The sequence below is a fragment of the Carassius auratus genome, chromosome 38 (assembly GCF_003368295.1).
Source record: "Carassius auratus strain Wakin chromosome 38, ASM336829v1, whole genome shotgun sequence".
Taxonomy (NCBI): Eukaryota; Metazoa; Chordata; class Actinopteri; order Cypriniformes; family Cyprinidae; genus Carassius; species Carassius auratus.
This window is the reverse complement of record NC_039280.1, coordinates 22,127,384-22,145,811: the sequence shown is the minus strand read 5'-3', so window position 1 is coordinate 22,145,811 and position 18,428 is coordinate 22,127,384. Positions and strand designations below refer to the sequence as shown.

Genomic DNA, 18,428 nt, shown 5'->3' with positions numbered 1-18,428 from the left:
TAGACATGCTGAGATGTGAGCAGCTGTCGTCAGGTCATTAGGATGGAAATCAGCATAGCAGTGATATGAAAAGCCATGTTTCTGAGTGACAGAACCTCATGATGTCATGTAGACAGAGAAGAGAAGTAGTCAGAGAACTGAGCCCTGAGGGACCCCAGTAGCTATAACTAGTCTTACGAACTAGTTTGACCAACTAGCAGTTAGCCAAGGGCTCAGTCTGTCTTTTCAGATTCAAATGAGACCAATTTACTTTTTTTTGTAACTGATTCTAAAAGAAAAAAGAATAAATTCCGCACACTATCTGCACTTGCAGATGTTTCAAAATTAAAATGTATGTTGGTCATCTTCCAAACTGAGATTGTGACTGGTGAGGCATCATCAGTTCTCTCTATGCTGCCCCCCAATGGACGAATCCGGAACTACCTGGAAAGTTCATGAACTTGCTGGTGCTGATGACACACAGTATAAAGCTGAGAGACTCCCAGAACTGGAGTCAAATCTAAAAGCCTTACGACGCCACCAGAGAGACAACTCGACTGAGGAGCAAAACTAAAAGCCATTGAAAATGTTGAGCCTGCATGGATTCCAGCCTTCCCTCAGCTCATTCATGGGAATGGACTGGCCAGTGCGCAGTCTCTGGCCGGAGATCACATCTCTTTACAGACACGGAGAGGAACTGCAGGAGCTGAAGAGAAGCCTGGAGCAGCTGGAGAAACTTCAGGATAAGATCCTTGAGGAGATCCAACTGATGCCACCCTCACAGGAGATCTACCCAGTGGCCTGCACAATGGAGAAAGAGGGAAGCGGCTTTGCTTTGACGCTGGACACTAAAGACTTTTCCCCAGAAGAACTGTCAGTCAGACAGGTGGGCAGGAAGCTGCATGTCAGCGGAAAGAGTGAGAAGAAGCAGGAGGATGGGAAGGGCTCGTACTCTTTCAGAACCCAAGAGTTCAGGCGGGTGTTTGATCTTCCTCAAGGAGTGAATCCTGAGGCGGTGACCTGCTCCATGGCTGATGGAAAGCTCTATATACAGGCACCAGTAAATCAGCCGTCAGATGCGGCTGAGAGGATGCTGCCCATTGACTGTCAAACTGTGAAGACAACGCAGCCGGAGACAGCCGACACCAGCACCACCCAGACGACACTCAACAATCCTGAAAGCACTGAGCACAGAGTACAACCCTCTGCTGGACAATCTTAAATAATGATGTTTTGTTTTATTTAAAAACATTGTGTTGTACTTAATTGTTTTCTAGTCTTTAAGTACTACAAATGAACAAAAAGATGGATTTTTTATATTGAATATATACATGGAATTAAATAAAATAAGAACAGCAAAAAATGACATTTTCCATTTTTTCTGTCCTCTCTAAATTGTAATTAAGTATTGTAGAATAAAATCTCCAGAATTCTTCAAAAAAAAAAAAAAAAAAAAAAGAGTAAATACTGACTTGAAACAAGTATAAGAGCTACAAAGACAATTTACAAATGTCACCATAAAATGTTCATGAACTTGCTAACATTTGGAAGATAGGAAAAAATATCAAACACCAGCAGCTCTGAGGCCAGTTGCATAAACATAGCCACTTTATTAAGACTGTCTTACATTTACATTTGCATGTCGTCTTTTAGCAGACGCTTTTATTCAAAGTGACTTACTGTACAGATGAGTACAACAGAAGCAATCAAAACCGACAAAAAGCAATGATACATGTAAGTTTATGACAAGTCTTGGTTATTCTTACAAAGTACACATAGCAAAGATTTATTTGTTTTTATGAAAGGAAAAGAAAACAAGTCAAAAGAATATCCTGTCTTGACAAGTTTAAAGTTGACGTTGATCTTTCTTCATCCAGCAAGAAATGTCTGTTAGACATGCTGAGATGTGAGCAGCTGTCGTCAGGTCATTAGGATGGAAATCAGCATAGCAGTGATATGAAAAGCCATGTTTCTGAGTGACAGAACCTCATGATGTCATGTAGACAGAGAAGAGAAGTAGTCAGAGAACTGAGCCCTGAGGGACCCCAGTAGCTATAACTAGTCTTACGAACTAGTTTGACCAACTAGCAGTTAGCCAAGGGCTCAGTCTGTCTTTTCAGATTCAAATGAGACCAATTTACTTTTTTTTGTAACTGATTCTAAAAGAAAAAAGAATAAATTCCGCACACTATCTGCACTTGCAGATGTTTCAAAATTAAAATGTATGTTGGTCATCTTCCAAACTGAGATTGTGACTGGTGAGGCATCATCAGTTCTCTCTATGCTGCCCCCCAATGGACGAATCCGGAACTACCTGGAAAGTTCATGAACTTGCTGGTGCTGATGACACACAGTATAAAGCTGAGAGACTCCCAGAACTGGAGTCAAATCTAAAAGCCTTACGACGCCACCAGAGAGACAACTCGACTGAGGAGCAAAACTAAAAGCCATTGAAAATGTTGAGCCTGCATGGATTCCAGCCTTCCCTCAGCTCATTCATGGGAATGGACTGGCCAGTGCGCAGTCTCTGGCCGGAGATCACATCTCTTTACAGACACGGAGAGGAACTGCAGGAGCTGAAGAGAAGCCTGGAGCAGCTGGAGAAACTTCAGGATAAGATCCTTGAGGAGATCCAACTGATGCCACCCTCACAGGAGATCTACCCAGTGGCCTGCACAATGGAGAAAGAGGGAAGCGGCTTTGCTTTGACGCTGGACACTAAAGACTTTTCCCCAGAAGAACTGTCAGTCAGACAGGTGGGCAGGAAGCTGCATGTCAGCGGAAAGAGTGAGAAGAAGCAGGAGGATGGGAAGGGCTCGTACTCTTTCAGAACCCAAGAGTTCAGGCGGGTGTTTGATCTTCCTCAAGGAGTGAATCCTGAGGCGGTGACCTGCTCCATGGCTGATGGAAAGCTCTATATACAGGCACCAGTAAATCAGCCGTCAGATGCCGGCTGAGAGGATGCTGCCCATTGACTGTCAAACTGTGAAGACAACGCAGCCGGAGACAGCCGACACCAGCACCACCCAGACGACACTCAACAATCCTGAAAGCACTGAGCACAGAGTACAACCCTCTGCTGGACAATCTTAAATAATGATGTTTTGTTTTATTTAAAAACATTGTGTTGTACTTAATTGTTTTCTAGTCTTTAAGTACTACAAATGAACAAAAAGATGGATTTTTTATATTGAATATATACATGGAATTAAATAAAATAAGAACAGCAAAAAATGACATTTTCCATTTTTTTCTGTCCTCTCTAAATTGTAATTAAGTATTGTAGAATAAAATCTCCAGAATTCTTCAAAAAAAAAAAAAAAAAAAAAAGTAAATACTGACTTGAAACAAGTATAAGAGCTACAAAGACAATTTACAAATGTCACCATAAAATGTTCATGAACTTGCTAACATTTGGAAGATAGGAAAAATATCAAACACCAGCAGCTCTGAGGCCAGTTGCATAAACATAGCCACTTTATTAAGACTGTCTTACATTTACATTTGCATGTCGTCTTTTAGCAGACGCTTTTATTCAAAGTGACTTACTGTACAGATGAGTACAACAGAAGCAATCAAAACCGACAAAAAGCAATGATACATGTAAGTTTATGACAAGTCTTGCTTATTCTTACAAAGTACACATAGCAAAGATTTATTTGTTTTTATGAAAAGGAAAAGAAAACAAGTCAAAAGAATATCCTGTCTTGGCAAGTTTGAAGTTGACGTTGATGTTTCTTCATCCAGCAAGAAATGTCTGTTAGACATGCTGAGATGTGAGCAGCTGTCGTCAGGTCTTTAGGATGGAAATCAGCATAGCAGTGATATGAAAAGCCATGTTTCTGAGTGACAGAACCTCATGATGTCATGTAGACAGAGAAGAGAAGTAGTCAGAGAACTGAGCCCTGAGGGACCCCAGTAGCTATAACTAGTCTTACGAACTAGTTTGACCAACTAGCAGTTAGCCAAGGGCTCAGTCTGTCTTTTCAGATTCAAATGAGACCAATTTACTTTTTTTTGTAACTGATTCTAAAAGAAAAAAGAATAAATTCCGCACACTATCTGCACTTGCAGATGTTTCAAAATTAAAATGTATGTTGGTCATCTTCCAAACTGAGATTGTGACTGGTGAGGCATCATCAGTTCTCTCTATGCTGCCCCCCAATGGACGAATCCGGAACTACCTGGAAAGTTCATGAACTTGCTGGTGCTGATGACACACAGTATAAAGCTGAGAGACTCCCAGAACTGGAGTCAAATCTAAAAGCCTTACGACGCCACCAGAGAGACAACTCGACTGAGGAGCAAAACTAAAAGCCATTGAAAATGTTGAGCCTGCATGGATTCCAGCCTTCCCTCAGCTCATTCATGGGAATGGACTGGCCAGTGCGCAGTCTCTGGCCGGAGATCACATCTCTTTACAGACACGGAGAGGAACTGCAGGAGCTGAAGAGAAGCCTGGAGCAGCTGGAGAAACTTCAGGATAAGATCCTTGAGGAGATCCAACTGATGCCACCCTCACAGGAGATCTACCCAGTGGCCTGCACAATGGAGAAAGAGGGAAGCGGCTTTGCTTTGACGCTGGACACTAAAGACTTTTCCCCAGAAGAACTGTCAGTCAGACAGGTGGGCAGGAAGCTGCATGTCAGCGGAAAGAGTGAGAAGAAGCAGGAGGATGGGAAGGGCTCGTACTCTTTCAGAACCCAAGAGTTCAGGCGGGTGTTTGATCTTCCTCAAGGAGTGAATCCTGAGGCGGTGACCTGCTCCATGGCTGATGGAAAGCTCTATATACAGGCACCAGTAAATCAGCCGTCAGATGCGGCTGAGAGGATGCTGCCCATTGACTGTCAAACTGTGAAGACAACGCAGCCGGAGACAGCCGACACCAGCACCACCCAGACGACACTCAACAATCCTGAAAGCACTGAGCACAGAGTACAACCCTCTGCTGGACAATCTTAAATAATGATGTTTTGTTTTATTTAAAAACATTGTGTTGTACTTAATTGTTTTCTAGTCTTTAAGTACTACAAATGAACAAAAAGATGGATTTTTTATATTGAATATATACATGGAATTAAATAAAATAAGAACAGCAAAAAATGACATTTTCCATTTTTTCTGTCCTCTCTAAATTGTAATTAAGTATTGTAGAATAAAATCTCCAGAATTCTTCAAAAAAAAAAAAAAAAAAAAAAAGAGTAAATACTGACTTGAAACAAGTATAAGAGCTACAAAGACAATTTACAAATGTCACCATAAAATGTTCATGAACTTGCTAACATTTGGAAGATAGGAAAAAATATCAAACACCAGCAGCTCTGAGGCCAGTTGCATAAACATAGCCACTTTATTAAGACTGTCTTACATTTACATTTGCATGTCGTCTTTTAGCAGACGCTTTTATTCAAAGTGACTTACTGTACAGATGAGTACAACAGAAGCAATCAAAACCGACAAAAAGCAATGATACATGTAAGTTTATGACAAGTCTTGCTTATTCTTACAAAGTACACATAGCAAAGATTTATTTATTTTTAAAAAAAGGAAAAGAAAACAAGTCAAAAGAATATCCTGTCTTGGCAAGTTTGAAGTTGACGTTGATGTTTCTTCATACAGCAAGAAATGTCTGTTAGACATGCTGAGATGTGAGCAGCTGTCGTCAGGTCTTTAGGATGGAAATCAGCATAGCAGTGATATGAAAAGCCATGTTTCTGAGTGACAGAACCTCATGATGTCATGTAGACAGAGAAGAGAAGTAGTCAGAGAACTGAGCCCTGAGGGACCCCAGTAGCTATAACTAGTCTTACGAACTAGTTTGACCAACTAGCAGTTAGCCAAGGGCTCAGTCTGTCTTTTCAGATTCAAATGAGACCAATTTACTTTTTTTGTAACTGATTTTAAAAGAAAAAAGAATAAATTCCGCACACTATCTGCACTTGCAGATGTTTCAAAATTAAAATGTATGTTGGTCATCTTCCAAACTGAGATTGTGACTGGTGAGGCATCATCAGTTCTCTCTATGCTGCCCCCCAATGGACGAATCCGGAACTACCTGGAAAGTTCATGAACTTGCTGGTGCTGATGACACACAGTATAAAGCTGAGAGACTCCCAGAACTGGAGTCAAATCTAAAAGCCTTACGACGCCACCAGAGAGACAACTCGACTGAGGAGCAAAACTAAAAGCCATTGAAAATGTTGAGCCTGCATGGATTCCAGCCTTCCCTCAGCTCATTCATGGGAATGGACTGGCCAGTGCGCAGTCTCTGGCCGGAGATCACATCTCTTTACAGACACGGAGAGGAACTGCAGGAGCTGAAGAGAAGCCTGGAGCAGCTGGAGAAACTTCAGGATAAGATCCTTGAGGAGATCCAACTGATGCCACCCTCACAGGAGATCTACCCAGTGGCCTGCACAATGGAGAAAGAGGGAAGCGGCTTTGCTTTGACGCTGGACACTAAAGACTTTTCCCCAGAAGAACTGTCAGTCAGACAGGTGGGCAGGAAGCTGCATGTCAGCGGAAAGAGTGAGAAGAAGCAGGAGGATGGGAAGGGCTCGTACTCTTTCAGAACCCAAGAGTTCAGGCGGGTGTTTGATCTTCCTCAAGGAGTGAATCCTGAGGCGGTGACCTGCTCCATGGCTGATGGAAAGCTCTATATACAGGCACCAGTAAATCAGCCGTCAGATGCGGCTGAGAGGATGCTGCCCATTGACTGTCAAACTGTGAAGACAACGCAGCCGGAGACAGCCGACACCAGCACCACCCAGACGACACTCAACAATCCTGAAAGCACTGAGCACAGAGTACAACCCTCTGCTGGACAATCTTAAATAATGATGTTTTGTTTTATTTAAAAACATTGTGTTGTACTTAATTGTTTTCTAGTCTTTAAGTACTACAAATGAACAAAAAGATGGATTTTTTATATTGAATATATACATGGAATTAAATAAAATAAGAACAGCAAAAAATGACATTTTCCATTTTTTCTGTCCTCTCTAAATTGTAATTAAGTATTGTAGAATAAAATCTCCAGAATTCTTCAAAAAAAAAAAAAAAAAAAAAGAGTAAATACTGACTTGAAACAAGTATAAGAGCTACAAAGACAATTTACAAATGTCACCATAAAATGTTCATGAACTTGCTAACATTTGGAAGATAGGAAAAAATATCAAACACCAGCAGCTCTGAGGCCAGTTGCATAAACATAGCCACTTTATTAAGACTGTCTTACATTTACATTTGCATGTCGTCTTTTAGCAGACGCTTTTATTCAAAGTGACTTACTGTACAGATGAGTACAACAGAAGCAATCAAAACCGACAAAAAGCAATGATACATGTAAGTTTATGACAAGTCTTGCTTATTCTTACAAAGTACACATAGCAAAGATTTATTTATTTTTAAAAAAAGGAAAAGAAAACAAGTCAAAAGAATATCCTGTCTTGGCAAGTTTGAAGTTGACGTTGATGTTTCTTCATACAGCAAGAAATGTCTGTTAGACATGCTGAGATGTGAGCAGCTGTCGTCAGGTCTTTAGGATGGAAATCAGCATAGCAGTGATATGAAAAGCCATGTTTCTGAGTGACAGAACCTCATGATGTCATGTAGACAGAGAAGAGAAGTAGTCAGAGAACTGAGCCCTGAGGGACCCCAGTAGCTATAACTAGTCTTACGAACTAGTTTGACCAACTAGCAGTTAGCCAAGGGCTCAGTCTGTCTTTTCAGATTCAAATGAGACCAATTTACTTTTTTTGTAACTGATTTTAAAAGAAAAAAGAATAAATTCCGCACACTATCTGCACTTGCAGATGTTTCAAAATTAAAATGTATGTTGGTCATCTTCCAAACTGAGATTGTGACTGGTGAGGCATCATCAGTTCTCTCTATGCTGCCCCCCAATGGACGAATCCGGAACTACCTGGAAAGTTCATGAACTTGCTGGTGCTGATGACACACAGTATAAAGCTGAGAGACTCCCAGAACTGGAGTCAAATCTAAAAGCCTTACGACGCCACCAGAGAGACAACTCGACTGAGGAGCAAAACTAAAAGCCATTGAAAATGTTGAGCCTGCATGGATTCCAGCCTTCCCTCAGCTCATTCATGGGAATGGACTGGCCAGTGCGCAGTCTCTGGCCGGAGATCACATCTCTTTACAGACACGGAGAGGAACTGCAGGAGCTGAAGAGAAGCCTGGAGCAGCTGGAGAAACTTCAGGATAAGATCCTTGAGGAGATCCAACTGATGCCACCCTCACAGGAGATCTACCCAGTGGCCTGCACAATGGAGAAAGAGGGAAGCGGCTTTGCTTTGACGCTGGACACTAAAGACTTTTCCCCAGAAGAACTGTCAGTCAGACAGGTGGGCAGGAAGCTGCATGTCAGCGGAAAGAGTGAGAAGAAGCAGGAGGATGGGAAGGGCTCGTACTCTTTCAGAACCCAAGAGTTCAGGCGGGTGTTTGATCTTCCTCAAGGAGTGAATCCTGAGGCGGTGACCTGCTCCATGGCTGATGGAAAGCTCTATATACAGGCACCAGTAAATCAGCCGTCAGATGCGGCTGAGAGGATGCTGCCCATTGACTGTCAAACTGTGAAGACAACGCAGCCGGAGACAGCCGACACCAGCACCACCCAGACGACACTCAACAATCCTGAAAGCACTGAGCACAGAGTACAACCCTCTGCTGGACAATCTTAAATAATGATGTTTTGTTTTATTTAAAAACATTGTGTTGTACTTAATTGTTTTCTAGTCTTTAAGTACTACAAATGAACAAAAAGATGGATTTTTTATATTGAATATATACATGGAATTAAATAAAATAAGAACAGCAAAAAATGACATTTTCCATTTTTTCTGTCCTCTCTAAATTGTAATTAAGTATTGTAGAATAAAATCTCCAGAATTCTTCAAAAAAAAAAAAAAAAAAAGAGTAAATACTGACTTGAAACAAGTATAAGAGCTACAAAGACAATTTACAAATGTCACCATAAAATGTTCATGAACTTGCTAACATTTGGAAGATAGGAAAAAATATCAAACACCAGCAGCTCTGAGGCCAGTTGCATAAACATAGCCACTTTATTAAGACTGTCTTACATTTACATTTGCATGTCGTCTTTTAGCAGACGCTTTCATTCAAAGTGACTTACTGTACAGATGAGTACAACAGAAGCAATCAAAACCGACAAAAAGCAATGATACATGTAAGTTTATGACAAGTCTTGCTTATTCTTACAAAGTACACATAGCAAAGATTTATTTATTTTTAAAAAAAGGAAAAGAAAACAAGTCAAAAGAATATCCTGTCTTGGCAAGTTTGAAGTTGACGTTGATGTTTCTTCATCCAGCAAGAAATGTCTGTTAGACATGCTGAGATGTGAGCAGCTGTCTTCAGGTCATTAGGATGGAAATCAGCATAGCAGTGATATGAAAAGCCATGTTTCTGAGTGACAGAACCTCATGATGTCATGTAGACAGAGAAGAGAAGTAGTCAGAGAACTGAGCCCTGAGGGACCCCAGTAGCTATAACTAGTCTTACGAACTAGTTTGACCAACTAGCAGTTAGCCAAGGGCTCAGTCTGTCTTTTCAGATTCAAATGAGACCAATTTACTTTTTTTGTAACTGATTTTAAAAGAAAAAAGAATAAATTCCGCACACTATCTGCACTTGCAGATGTTTCAAAATTAAAATGTATGTTGGTCATCTTCCAAACTGAGATTGTGACTGGTGAGGCATCATCAGTTCTCTCTATGCTGCCCCCCAATGGACGAATCCGGAACTACCTGGAAAGTTCATGAACTTGCTGGTGCTGATGACACACAGTATAAAGCTGAGAGACTCCCAGAACTGGAGTCAAATCTAAAAGCCTTACGACGCCACCAGAGAGACAACTCGACTGAGGAGCAAAACTAAAAGCCATTGAAAATGTTGAGCCTGCATGGATTCCAGCCTTCCCTCAGCTCATTCATGGGAATGGACTGGCCAGTGCGCAGTCTCTGGCCGGAGATCACATCTCTTTACAGACACGGAGAGGAACTGCAGGAGCTGAAGAGAAGCCTGGAGCAGCTGGAGAAACTTCAGGATAAGATCCTTGAGGAGATCCAACTGATGCCACCCTCACAGGGAGATCTACCCAGTGGCCTGCACAATGGAGAAAGAGGGAAGCGGCTTTGCTTTGACGCTGGACACTAAAGACTTTCCCCAGAAGAACTGTCAGTCAGACAGGTGGGCAGGAAGCTGCATGTCAGCGGAAAGAGTGAGAAGAAGCAGGAGGATGGGAAGGGCTCGTACTCTTTCAGAACCCAAGAGTTCAGGCGGGTGTTTGATCTTCCTCAAGGAGTGAATCCTGAGGCGGTGACCTGCTCCATGGCTGATGGAAAGCTCTATATACAGGCACCAGTAAATCAGCCGTCAGATGCCGGCTGAGAGGATGCTGCCCATTGACTGTCAAACTGTGAAGACAACGCAGCCGGAGACAGCCGACACCAGCACCACCCAGACGACACTCAACAATCCTGAAAGCACTGAGCACAGAGTACAACCCTCTGCTGGACAATCTTAAATAATGATGTTTTGTTTTATTTAAAAACATGTGTGTTGTACTTAATTGTTTTCTAGTCTTTAAGTAATACAAATGAACAAAAAGATGGATTTTTTATATTGAATATATACATGGAATTAAATAAAATAAGAACAGCAAAAAAATGACATTTTCCATTTTTTCTGTCCTCTCTAAATTGTAATTAAGTATTGTAGAATAAAATCTCCAGAATTCTTCAAAAAAAAAAAAAAAAAAAAGGTAAATGCTGTGCTGAAAGAGCAAGTATAAGGCTACAAAGACAATTTACTTCCCAAAAATCATGACTGCTCATTTGGAAGATAGGAAAAATCAAACCCAGAGCTCTGAGGCCATTGCATAAACAAGCCACAGCCGACACCAGCACCACCCAGACGACACTCAACAATCCTGAAAGCACTGAGCACAGAGTACAACCCTCTGCTGGACAATCTTAAATAATGATGTTTTGTTTTATTTAAAAACATTGTGTTGTACTTAATTGTTTTCTAGTCTTTAAGTAATACAAATGAACAAAAAGATGGATTTTTTATATTGAATATATACATGGAATTAAATAAAATAAGAACAGCAAAAAATGACATTTTCCATTTTTTCTGTCCTCTCTAAATTGTAATTAAGTATTGTAGAATAAAATCTCCAGAATTCTTCAAAAAAAAAAAAAAAAAGAGTAAATACTGACTTGAAACAAGTATAAGAGCTACAAAGACAATTTACAAATGTCACCATAAAATGTTCATGAACTTGCTAACATTTGGAAGATAGGAAAAAATATCAAACACCAGCAGCTCTGAGGCCAGTTGCATAAACATAGCCACTTTATTAAGACTGTCTTACATTTACATTTGCATGTCGTCTTTTAGCAGACGCTTTATTCAAAGTGACTTACTGTACAGATGAGTACAACAGAAGCAATCAAAACCGACAAAAAGCAATGATACATGTAAGTTTATGACAAGTCTTGCTTATTCTTACAAAGTACACAAGCAAAGATTATTTATTTTTATAAAAAGGAAAAGAAAACAAGTCAAAAGAATATCCTGTCTGGCAAGTTTGAAGTTGACGTTGATGTTCTTCATCCAGCAAGAAATGTCTGTTAGACATGCTGAGATGTGAGCAGCTGTCTTCAGGTCATTTAGGATGGAAATCAGCATAGCCAGTGATATAAAAGCCATGTTCTGAGTGACAGAACTCATGATGTCCATGTAGACAGAGAAAGAAGTAGTCAGAGAACTGAGCCCCTGAGGGACCCCAGTAGCTATAACTAGTCTTTACGAACTAGTTTGACCCACTAGCAGTTAGCCCAAGGGCTCAGTCTGTCTTTCAGATTCAAATGAGACCAATTTACTTTTTTGTTAACTGATTTTTAAAAGAAAAAGAATAAATTCCGCACACTATCTGCACTTGCAGATGTTTCAAAATTAAAATGTATGTTGGTCATCTTCCAAACTGAGATTGTGACTGGTGAGGCATCATCAGTTCTCTCTATGCTGCCCCCAATGGACGAATCCGGAACTACCTGGAAAGTTCATGAACTTGCTGGTGCTGATGACACACAGTATAAAGCTGAGAGACTCCCAGAACTGGAGTCAAATCTAAAAGCCTTACGACGCCACCAGAGAGACAACTCGACTGAGGAGCAAAACTAAAAGCCATTGAAAATGTTGAGCCTGCATGGATTCCAGCCTTCCCTCAGCTCATTCATGGGAATGGACTGGCCAGTGCGCAGTCTCTGGCCGGAGATCACATCTCTTTACAGACACGGAGAGGAACTGCAGGAGCTGAGAGAAGCCTGGAGCAGCTGGAGAAACTTCAGGATAAGATCCTTGAGGAGATCCAACTGACATCCATCTGTCCTCTCAATGTAAAAGATTGTAGAATAAACAGAATTCTTCAAAAAAAAAAAAAAAGAGTAAATACTGACTTGAAACAAGTATAAGAGCTACAAAGACAATTTACAAATGTCACCATAAAATGTTCATGAACTTGCTAACATTTGGAAGATAGGAAAAAATATCAAACACCAGCAGCTCTGAGGCCAGTTGCATAAACATAGCCACTTTATTAAGACTGTCTTACATTTACATTTGCATGTCGTCTTTTAGCAGACGCTTTCATTCAAAGTGACTTACTGTACAGATGAGTACAACAGAAGCAATCAAAACCGACAAAAAGCAATGATACATGTAAGTTTATGACAAGTCTTGCTTATTCTTACAAAGTACACATAGCAAAGATTTATTTATTTTTAAAAAAAGGAAAAGAAAACAAGTCAAAAGAATATCCTGTCTTGGCAAGTTTGAAGTTGACGTTGATGTTTCTTCATCCAGCAAGAAATGTCTGTTAGACATGCTGAGATGTGAGCAGCTGTCTTCAGGTCATTAGGATGGAAATCAGCATAGCAGTGATATGAAAAGCCATGTTTCTGAGTGACAGAACCTCATGATGTCATGTAGACAGAGAAGAGAAGTAGTCAGAGAACTGAGCCCTGAGGGACCCCAGTAGCTATAACTAGTCTTACGAACTAGTTTGACCAACTAGCAGTTAGCCAAGGGCTCAGTCTGTCTTTTCAGATTCAAATGAGACCAATTTACTTTTTTTGTAACTGATTTTAAAAGAAAAAAGAATAAATTCCGCACACTATCTGCACTTGCAGATGTTTCAAAATTAAAATGTATGTTGGTCATCTTCCAAACTGAGATTGTGACTGGTGAGGCATCATCAGTTCTCTCTATGCTGCCCCCCAATGGACGAATCCGGAACTACCTGGAAAGTTCATGAACTTGCTGGTGCTGATGACACACAGTATAAAGCTGAGAGACTCCCAGAACTGGAGTCAAATCTAAAAGCCTTACGACGCCACCAGAGAGACAACTCGACTGAGGAGCAAAACTAAAAGCCATTGAAAATGTTGAGCCTGCATGGATTCCAGCCTTCCCTCAGCTCATTCATGGGAATGGACTGGCCAGTGCGCAGTCTCTGGCCGGAGATCACATCTCTTTACAGACACGGAGAGGAACTGCAGGAGCTGAAGAGAAGCCTGGAGCAGCTTGGAGAAACTTCAGGATAAGATCCTTGAGGAGATCCAACTGATGCCACCCTCACAGGAGATCTACCCAGTGGCCTGCACAATGGAGAAAGAGGGAAGCGGCTTTGCTTTGACGCTGGACACTAAAGACTTTTCCCCAGAAGAACTGTCAGTCAGACAGGTGGGCAGGAAGCTGCATGTCAGCGGAAAGAGTGAGAAGAAGCAGGAGGATGGGAAGGGCTCGTACTCTTTCAGAACCCAAGAGTTCAGGCGGGTGTTTGATCTTCCTCAAGGAGTGAATCCTGAGGCGGTGACCTGCTCCATGGCTGATGGAAAGCTCTATATACAGGCACCAGTAAATCAGCCGTCAGATGCGGCTGAGAGGATGCTGCCCATTGACTGTCAAACTGTGAAGACAACGCAGCCGGAGACAGCCGACACCAGCACCACCCAGACGACACTCAACAATCCTGAAAGCACTGAGCACAGAGTACAACCCTCTGCTGGACAATCTTAAATAATGATGTTTTGTTTTATTTAAAAACATTGTGTTGTACTTAATTGTTTTCTAGTCTTTAAGTACTACAAATGAACAAAAAGATGGATTTTTTATATTGAATATATACATGGAATTAAATAAAATAAGAACAGCAAAAAATGACATTTTCCATTTTTTCTGTCCTCTCTAAATTGTAATTAAGTATTGTAGAATAAAATCTCCAGAATTCTTCAAAAAAAAAAAAAAAAAAAAAAGAGTAAATACTGACTTGAAACAAGTATAAGAGCTACAAAGACAATTTACAAATGTCACCATAAAATGTTCATGAACTTGCTAACATTTGGAAGATAGGAAAAAATATCAAACACCAGCAGCTCTGAGGCCAGTTGCATAAACATAGCCACTTTATTAAGACTGTCTTACATTTACATTTGCATGTCGTCTTTTAGCAGACGCTTTCATTCAAAGTGACTTACTGTACAGATGAGTACAACAGAAGCAATCAAAACCGACAAAAAGCAATGATACATGTAAGTTTATGACAAGTCTTGCTTATTCTTACAAAGTACACATAGCAAAGATTTATTTATTTTTAAAAAAAGGAAAAGAAAACAAGTCAAAAGAATATCCTGTCTTGGCAAGTTTGAAGTTGACGTTGATGTTTCTTCATCCAGCAAGAAATGTCTGTTAGACATGCTGAGATGTGAGCAGCTGTCGTCAGGTCATTAGGATGGAAATCAGCATAGCAGTGATATGAAAAGCCATGTTTCTGAGTGACAGAACCTCATGATGTCATGTAGACAGAGAAGAGAAGTAGTCAGAGAACTGAGCCCTGAGGGACCCCAGTAGCTATAACTAGTCTTACGAACTAGTTTGACCAACTAGCAGTTAGCCAAGGGCTCAGTCTGTCTTTTCAGATTCAAATGAGACCAATTTACTTTTTTTGTAACTGATTTTAAAAGAAAAAAGAATAAATTCCGCACACTATCTGCACTTGCAGATGTTTCAAAATTAAAATGTATGTTGGTCATCTTCCAAACTGAGATTGTGACTGGTGAGGCATCATCAGTTCTCTCTATGCTGCCCCCCAATGGACGAATCCGGAACTACCTGGAAAGTTCATGAACTTGCTGGTGCTGATGACACACAGTATAAAGCTGAGAGACTCCCAGAACTGGAGTCAAATCTAAAAGCCTTACGACGCCACCAGAGAGACAACTCGACTGAGGAGCAAAACTAAAAGCCATTGAAAATGTTGAGCCTGCATGGATTCCAGCCTTCCCTCAGCTCATTCATGGGAATGGACTGGCCAGTGCGCAGTCTCTGGCCGGAGATCACATCTCTTTACAGACACGGAGAGGAACTGCAGGAGCTGAAGAGAAGCCTGGAGCAGCTGGAGAAACTTCAGGATAAGATCCTTGAGGAGATCCAACTGATGCCACCCTCACGGGAGATCTACCCAGTGGCCTGCACAATGGAGAAAGAGGGAAGCGGCTTTGCTTTGACGCTGGACACTAAAGACTTTTCCCCAGAAGAACTGTCAGTCAGACAGGTGGGCAGGAAGCTGCATGTCAGCGGAAAGAGTGAGAAGAAGCAGGAGGATGGGAAGGGCTCGTACTCTTTCAGAACCCAAGAGTTCAGGCGGGTGTTTGATCTTCCTCAAGGAGTGAATCCTGAGGCGGTGACCTGCTCCATGGCTGATGGAAAGCTCTATATACAGGCACCAGTAAATCAGCCGTCAGATGCCGCTGAGAGGATGCTGCCCATTGACTGTCAAACTGTGAAGACAACGCAGCCGGAGACAGCCGACACCAGCACCACCCAGACGACACTCAACAATCCTGAAAGCACTGAGCACAGAGTACAACCCTCTGCTGGACAATCTTAAATAATGATGTTTTGTTTTATTTAAAAACATTGTGTTGTACTTAATTGTTTTCTAGTCTTTAAGTAATACAAATGAACAAAAAGATGGATTTTTTATATTGAATATATACATGGAATTAAATAAAATAAGAACAGCAAAAAATGACATTTTCCATTTTTTCTGTCCTCTCTAAATTGTAATTAAGTATTGTAGAATAAAATCTCCAGAATTCTTCAAAAAAAAAAAAAAAAGAGTAAATACTGATTTGAAACAAGTATAAGAGCTACAAAGACAATTTACAAATGTCACCATAAAATGTTCATGAACTTGCTAACATTTGGAAGACAGGAAAAAATATCAAACACCAGCAGCTCTGAGGCCAGTTGCATAAACATAGCCACTTTATTAAGACTGTCTTACATTTACATTTGCATGTCGTCTTTTAGCAGACGCTTTTATTCAAAGTGACTTACTGTACAGATGAGTACAACAGAAGCAATCAAAACCGACAAAAAGCAATGATACATGTAAGTTTATGACAAGTCTTGCTTATTCTTACAAAGTATACATAGCAAAGATTTATTTATTTTTTAAAAAAAGGAAAAGAAAACAAGTCAAAAGAATATCCTGTCTTGGCAAGTTTGAAGTTGACGTTGATGCTTCTTCATCCAGCAAGAAATGTCTGTTAGACATGCTGAGATGTGAGCAGCTGTCTTCAGGTCATTAGGATGGAAATCAGCATAGCAGTGATATGAAAAGCCATGTTTCTGAGTGACAGAACCTCATGATGTCATGTAGACAGAGAAGAGAAGTAGTCAGAGAACTGAGCCCTGAGGGACCCCAGTAGCTATAACTAGTCTTACGAACTAGTTTGACCAACTAGCAGTTAGCCAAGGGCTCAGTCTGTCTTTTCAGATTCAAATGAGACCAATTTACTTTTTTTGTAACTGATTTTAAAAGAAAAAAGAATAAATTCCGCACACTATCTGCACTTGCAGATGTTTCAAAATTAAAATGTATGTTGGTCATCTTCCAAACTGAGATTGTGACTGGTGAGGCATCATCAGTTCTCTCTATGCTGCCCCCAATGGACGAATCCGGAACTACCTGGAAAGTTCATGAACTTGCTGGTGCTGATGACACACAGTATAAAGCTGAGAGACTCCCAGAACTGGAGTCAAATCTAAAAGCCTTACGACGCCACCAGAGAGACAACTCGACTGAGGAGCAAAACTAAAAGCCATTGAAAATGTTGAGCCTGCATGGATTCCAGCCTTCCCTCAGCTCATTCATGGGAATGGACTGGCCAGTGCGCAGTCTCTGGCCGGAGATCACATCTCTTTACAGACACGGAGAGGAACTGCAGGAGCTGAAGAGAAGCCTGGAGCAGCTTGAGAAACTTCAGGATAAGATCCTTGAGGAGATCCAACTGATGCCACCCTCACAGGAGATCTACCCAGTGGCCTGCACAATGGAGAAAGAGGGAAGCGGCTTTGCTTTGACGCTGGACACTAAAGACTTTTCCCCAGAAGAACTGTCAGTCAGACAGGTGGGCAGGAAGCTGCATGTCAGCGGAAAGAGTGAGAAGAAGCAGGAGGATGGGAAGGGCTCGTACTCTTTCAGAACCCAAGAGTTCAGGCGGGTGTTTGATCTTCCTCAAGGAGTGAATCCTGAGGCGGTGACCTGCTCCATGGCTGATGGAAAGCTCTATATACAGGCACCAGTAAATCAGCCGTCAGATGCCGCTGAGAGGATGCTGCCCATTGACTGTCAAACTGTGAAGACAACGCAGCCGGAGACAGCCGACACCAGCACCACCCAGACGACACTCAACAATCCTGAAAGCACTGAGCACAGAGTACAACCCTCTGCTGGACAATCTTAAATAATGATGTTTTGTTTTATTTAAAAACATTGTGTTGTACTTAATTGTTTTCTAGTCTTTAAGTAATACAAATGAACAAAAAGATGGATTTTTTATATTGAATATATACATGGAATTAAATAAAATAAGAACAGCAAAAAATGACATTTTCCATTTTTTCTGTCCTCTCTAAATTGTAATTAAGTATTGTAGAATAAAATCTCCAGAATTCTTCAAAAAAAAAAAAAAAGAGTAAAAACTGACTTGAAACAAGTATAAGAGCTACAAAGACAATTTACAAATGTCACCATAAAATGTTCATGAACTTGCTAACATTTGGAAGACAGGAAAAAATATCAAACACCAAGCAGCTCTGAGGCCAGTTGCATAAACATAGCCACTTTATTAAGACTGTCTTACATTTACATTTGCATGTCGTCTTTTAGCAGACGCTTTTATTCAAAGTGACTTACTGTACAGATGAGTACAACAGAAGCAATCAAAACCGACAAAAAGCAATGATACATGTAAGTTTATGACAAGTCTTGCTTATTCTTACAAAGTATACATAGCAAAGATGTATTTATTTTTAAAAAAGGAAAAGAA

General features: G+C 40.8%; 6 protein-coding genes and 3 pseudogenes across 6 annotated transcripts; all 9 read left to right on the top strand.

The window, feature by feature from the left end:
- The first annotated feature begins 270 nt into the window (after positions 1–270).
- LOC113057400 (heat shock protein 30-like) lies at positions 271–1,345 on the top strand. Its single transcript, XM_026224778.1, has one exon. The coding sequence runs from the start codon at positions 566–568 to the stop codon at positions 1,199–1,201; it is 636 nt and encodes a 211-aa protein (XP_026080563.1). The 5' UTR covers positions 271–565; the 3' UTR covers positions 1,202–1,345.
- Positions 1,346–2,129: 784 nt separating this feature from the next.
- Positions 2,130–3,213, top strand: LOC113057399 (heat shock protein 30-like; annotated as a pseudogene).
- A 797-nt stretch (positions 3,214–4,010) lies between these two features.
- Positions 4,011–5,085, top strand: LOC113057398 (heat shock protein 30-like). The gene has a single exon (XM_026224777.1). It carries the CDS (start codon positions 4,306–4,308, stop codon positions 4,939–4,941), a length of 636 nt encoding a protein of 211 aa, XP_026080562.1. The 5' UTR covers positions 4,011–4,305; the 3' UTR covers positions 4,942–5,085.
- A 656-nt stretch (positions 5,086–5,741) lies between these two features.
- LOC113057396 (heat shock protein 30-like) lies at positions 5,742–6,956 on the top strand. The gene has a single exon (XM_026224775.1). The coding sequence runs from the start codon at positions 6,177–6,179 to the stop codon at positions 6,810–6,812; it is 636 nt and encodes a 211-aa protein (XP_026080560.1). The 5' UTR covers positions 5,742–6,176; the 3' UTR covers positions 6,813–6,956.
- A 654-nt stretch (positions 6,957–7,610) lies between these two features.
- LOC113057397 (heat shock protein 30-like) lies at positions 7,611–8,825 on the top strand. Its single transcript, XM_026224776.1, has one exon. It carries the CDS (start codon positions 8,046–8,048, stop codon positions 8,679–8,681), a length of 636 nt encoding a protein of 211 aa, XP_026080561.1. The 5' UTR covers positions 7,611–8,045; the 3' UTR covers positions 8,682–8,825.
- Positions 8,826–9,399: 574 nt separating this feature from the next.
- Positions 9,400–11,172, top strand: LOC113057395 (heat shock protein 30-like; annotated as a pseudogene).
- A 1,859-nt stretch (positions 11,173–13,031) lies between these two features.
- LOC113057394 (heat shock protein 30-like) lies at positions 13,032–14,253 on the top strand (annotated as a pseudogene).
- A 644-nt stretch (positions 14,254–14,897) lies between these two features.
- On the top strand, positions 14,898–16,901 carry LOC113057393 (heat shock protein 30-like). The gene has a single exon (XM_026224773.1). It carries the CDS (start codon positions 15,344–15,346, stop codon positions 15,977–15,979), a length of 636 nt encoding a protein of 211 aa, XP_026080558.1. The 5' UTR covers positions 14,898–15,343; the 3' UTR covers positions 15,980–16,901.
- A 199-nt stretch (positions 16,902–17,100) lies between these two features.
- Positions 17,101–18,072, top strand: LOC113057392 (heat shock protein 30-like). The gene has a single exon (XM_026224772.1). The coding sequence runs from the start codon at positions 17,208–17,210 to the stop codon at positions 17,841–17,843; it is 636 nt and encodes a 211-aa protein (XP_026080557.1). The 5' UTR covers positions 17,101–17,207; the 3' UTR covers positions 17,844–18,072.
- Positions 18,073–18,428: the final 356 nt, after the last annotated feature.

Coding starts and splice junctions, on each gene's coding strand:
- LOC113057400 (XM_026224778.1), top strand. CDS start 566: ATGTTGAGCCTGCATGGATTCCAGCCTTCCCTCAGCTCATTCATGGGA.
- LOC113057392 (XM_026224772.1), top strand. CDS start 17,208: ATGTTGAGCCTGCATGGATTCCAGCCTTCCCTCAGCTCATTCATGGGA.
- LOC113057396 (XM_026224775.1), top strand. CDS start 6,177: ATGTTGAGCCTGCATGGATTCCAGCCTTCCCTCAGCTCATTCATGGGA.
- LOC113057398 (XM_026224777.1), top strand. CDS start 4,306: ATGTTGAGCCTGCATGGATTCCAGCCTTCCCTCAGCTCATTCATGGGA.
- LOC113057393 (XM_026224773.1), top strand. CDS start 15,344: ATGTTGAGCCTGCATGGATTCCAGCCTTCCCTCAGCTCATTCATGGGA.
- LOC113057397 (XM_026224776.1), top strand. CDS start 8,046: ATGTTGAGCCTGCATGGATTCCAGCCTTCCCTCAGCTCATTCATGGGA.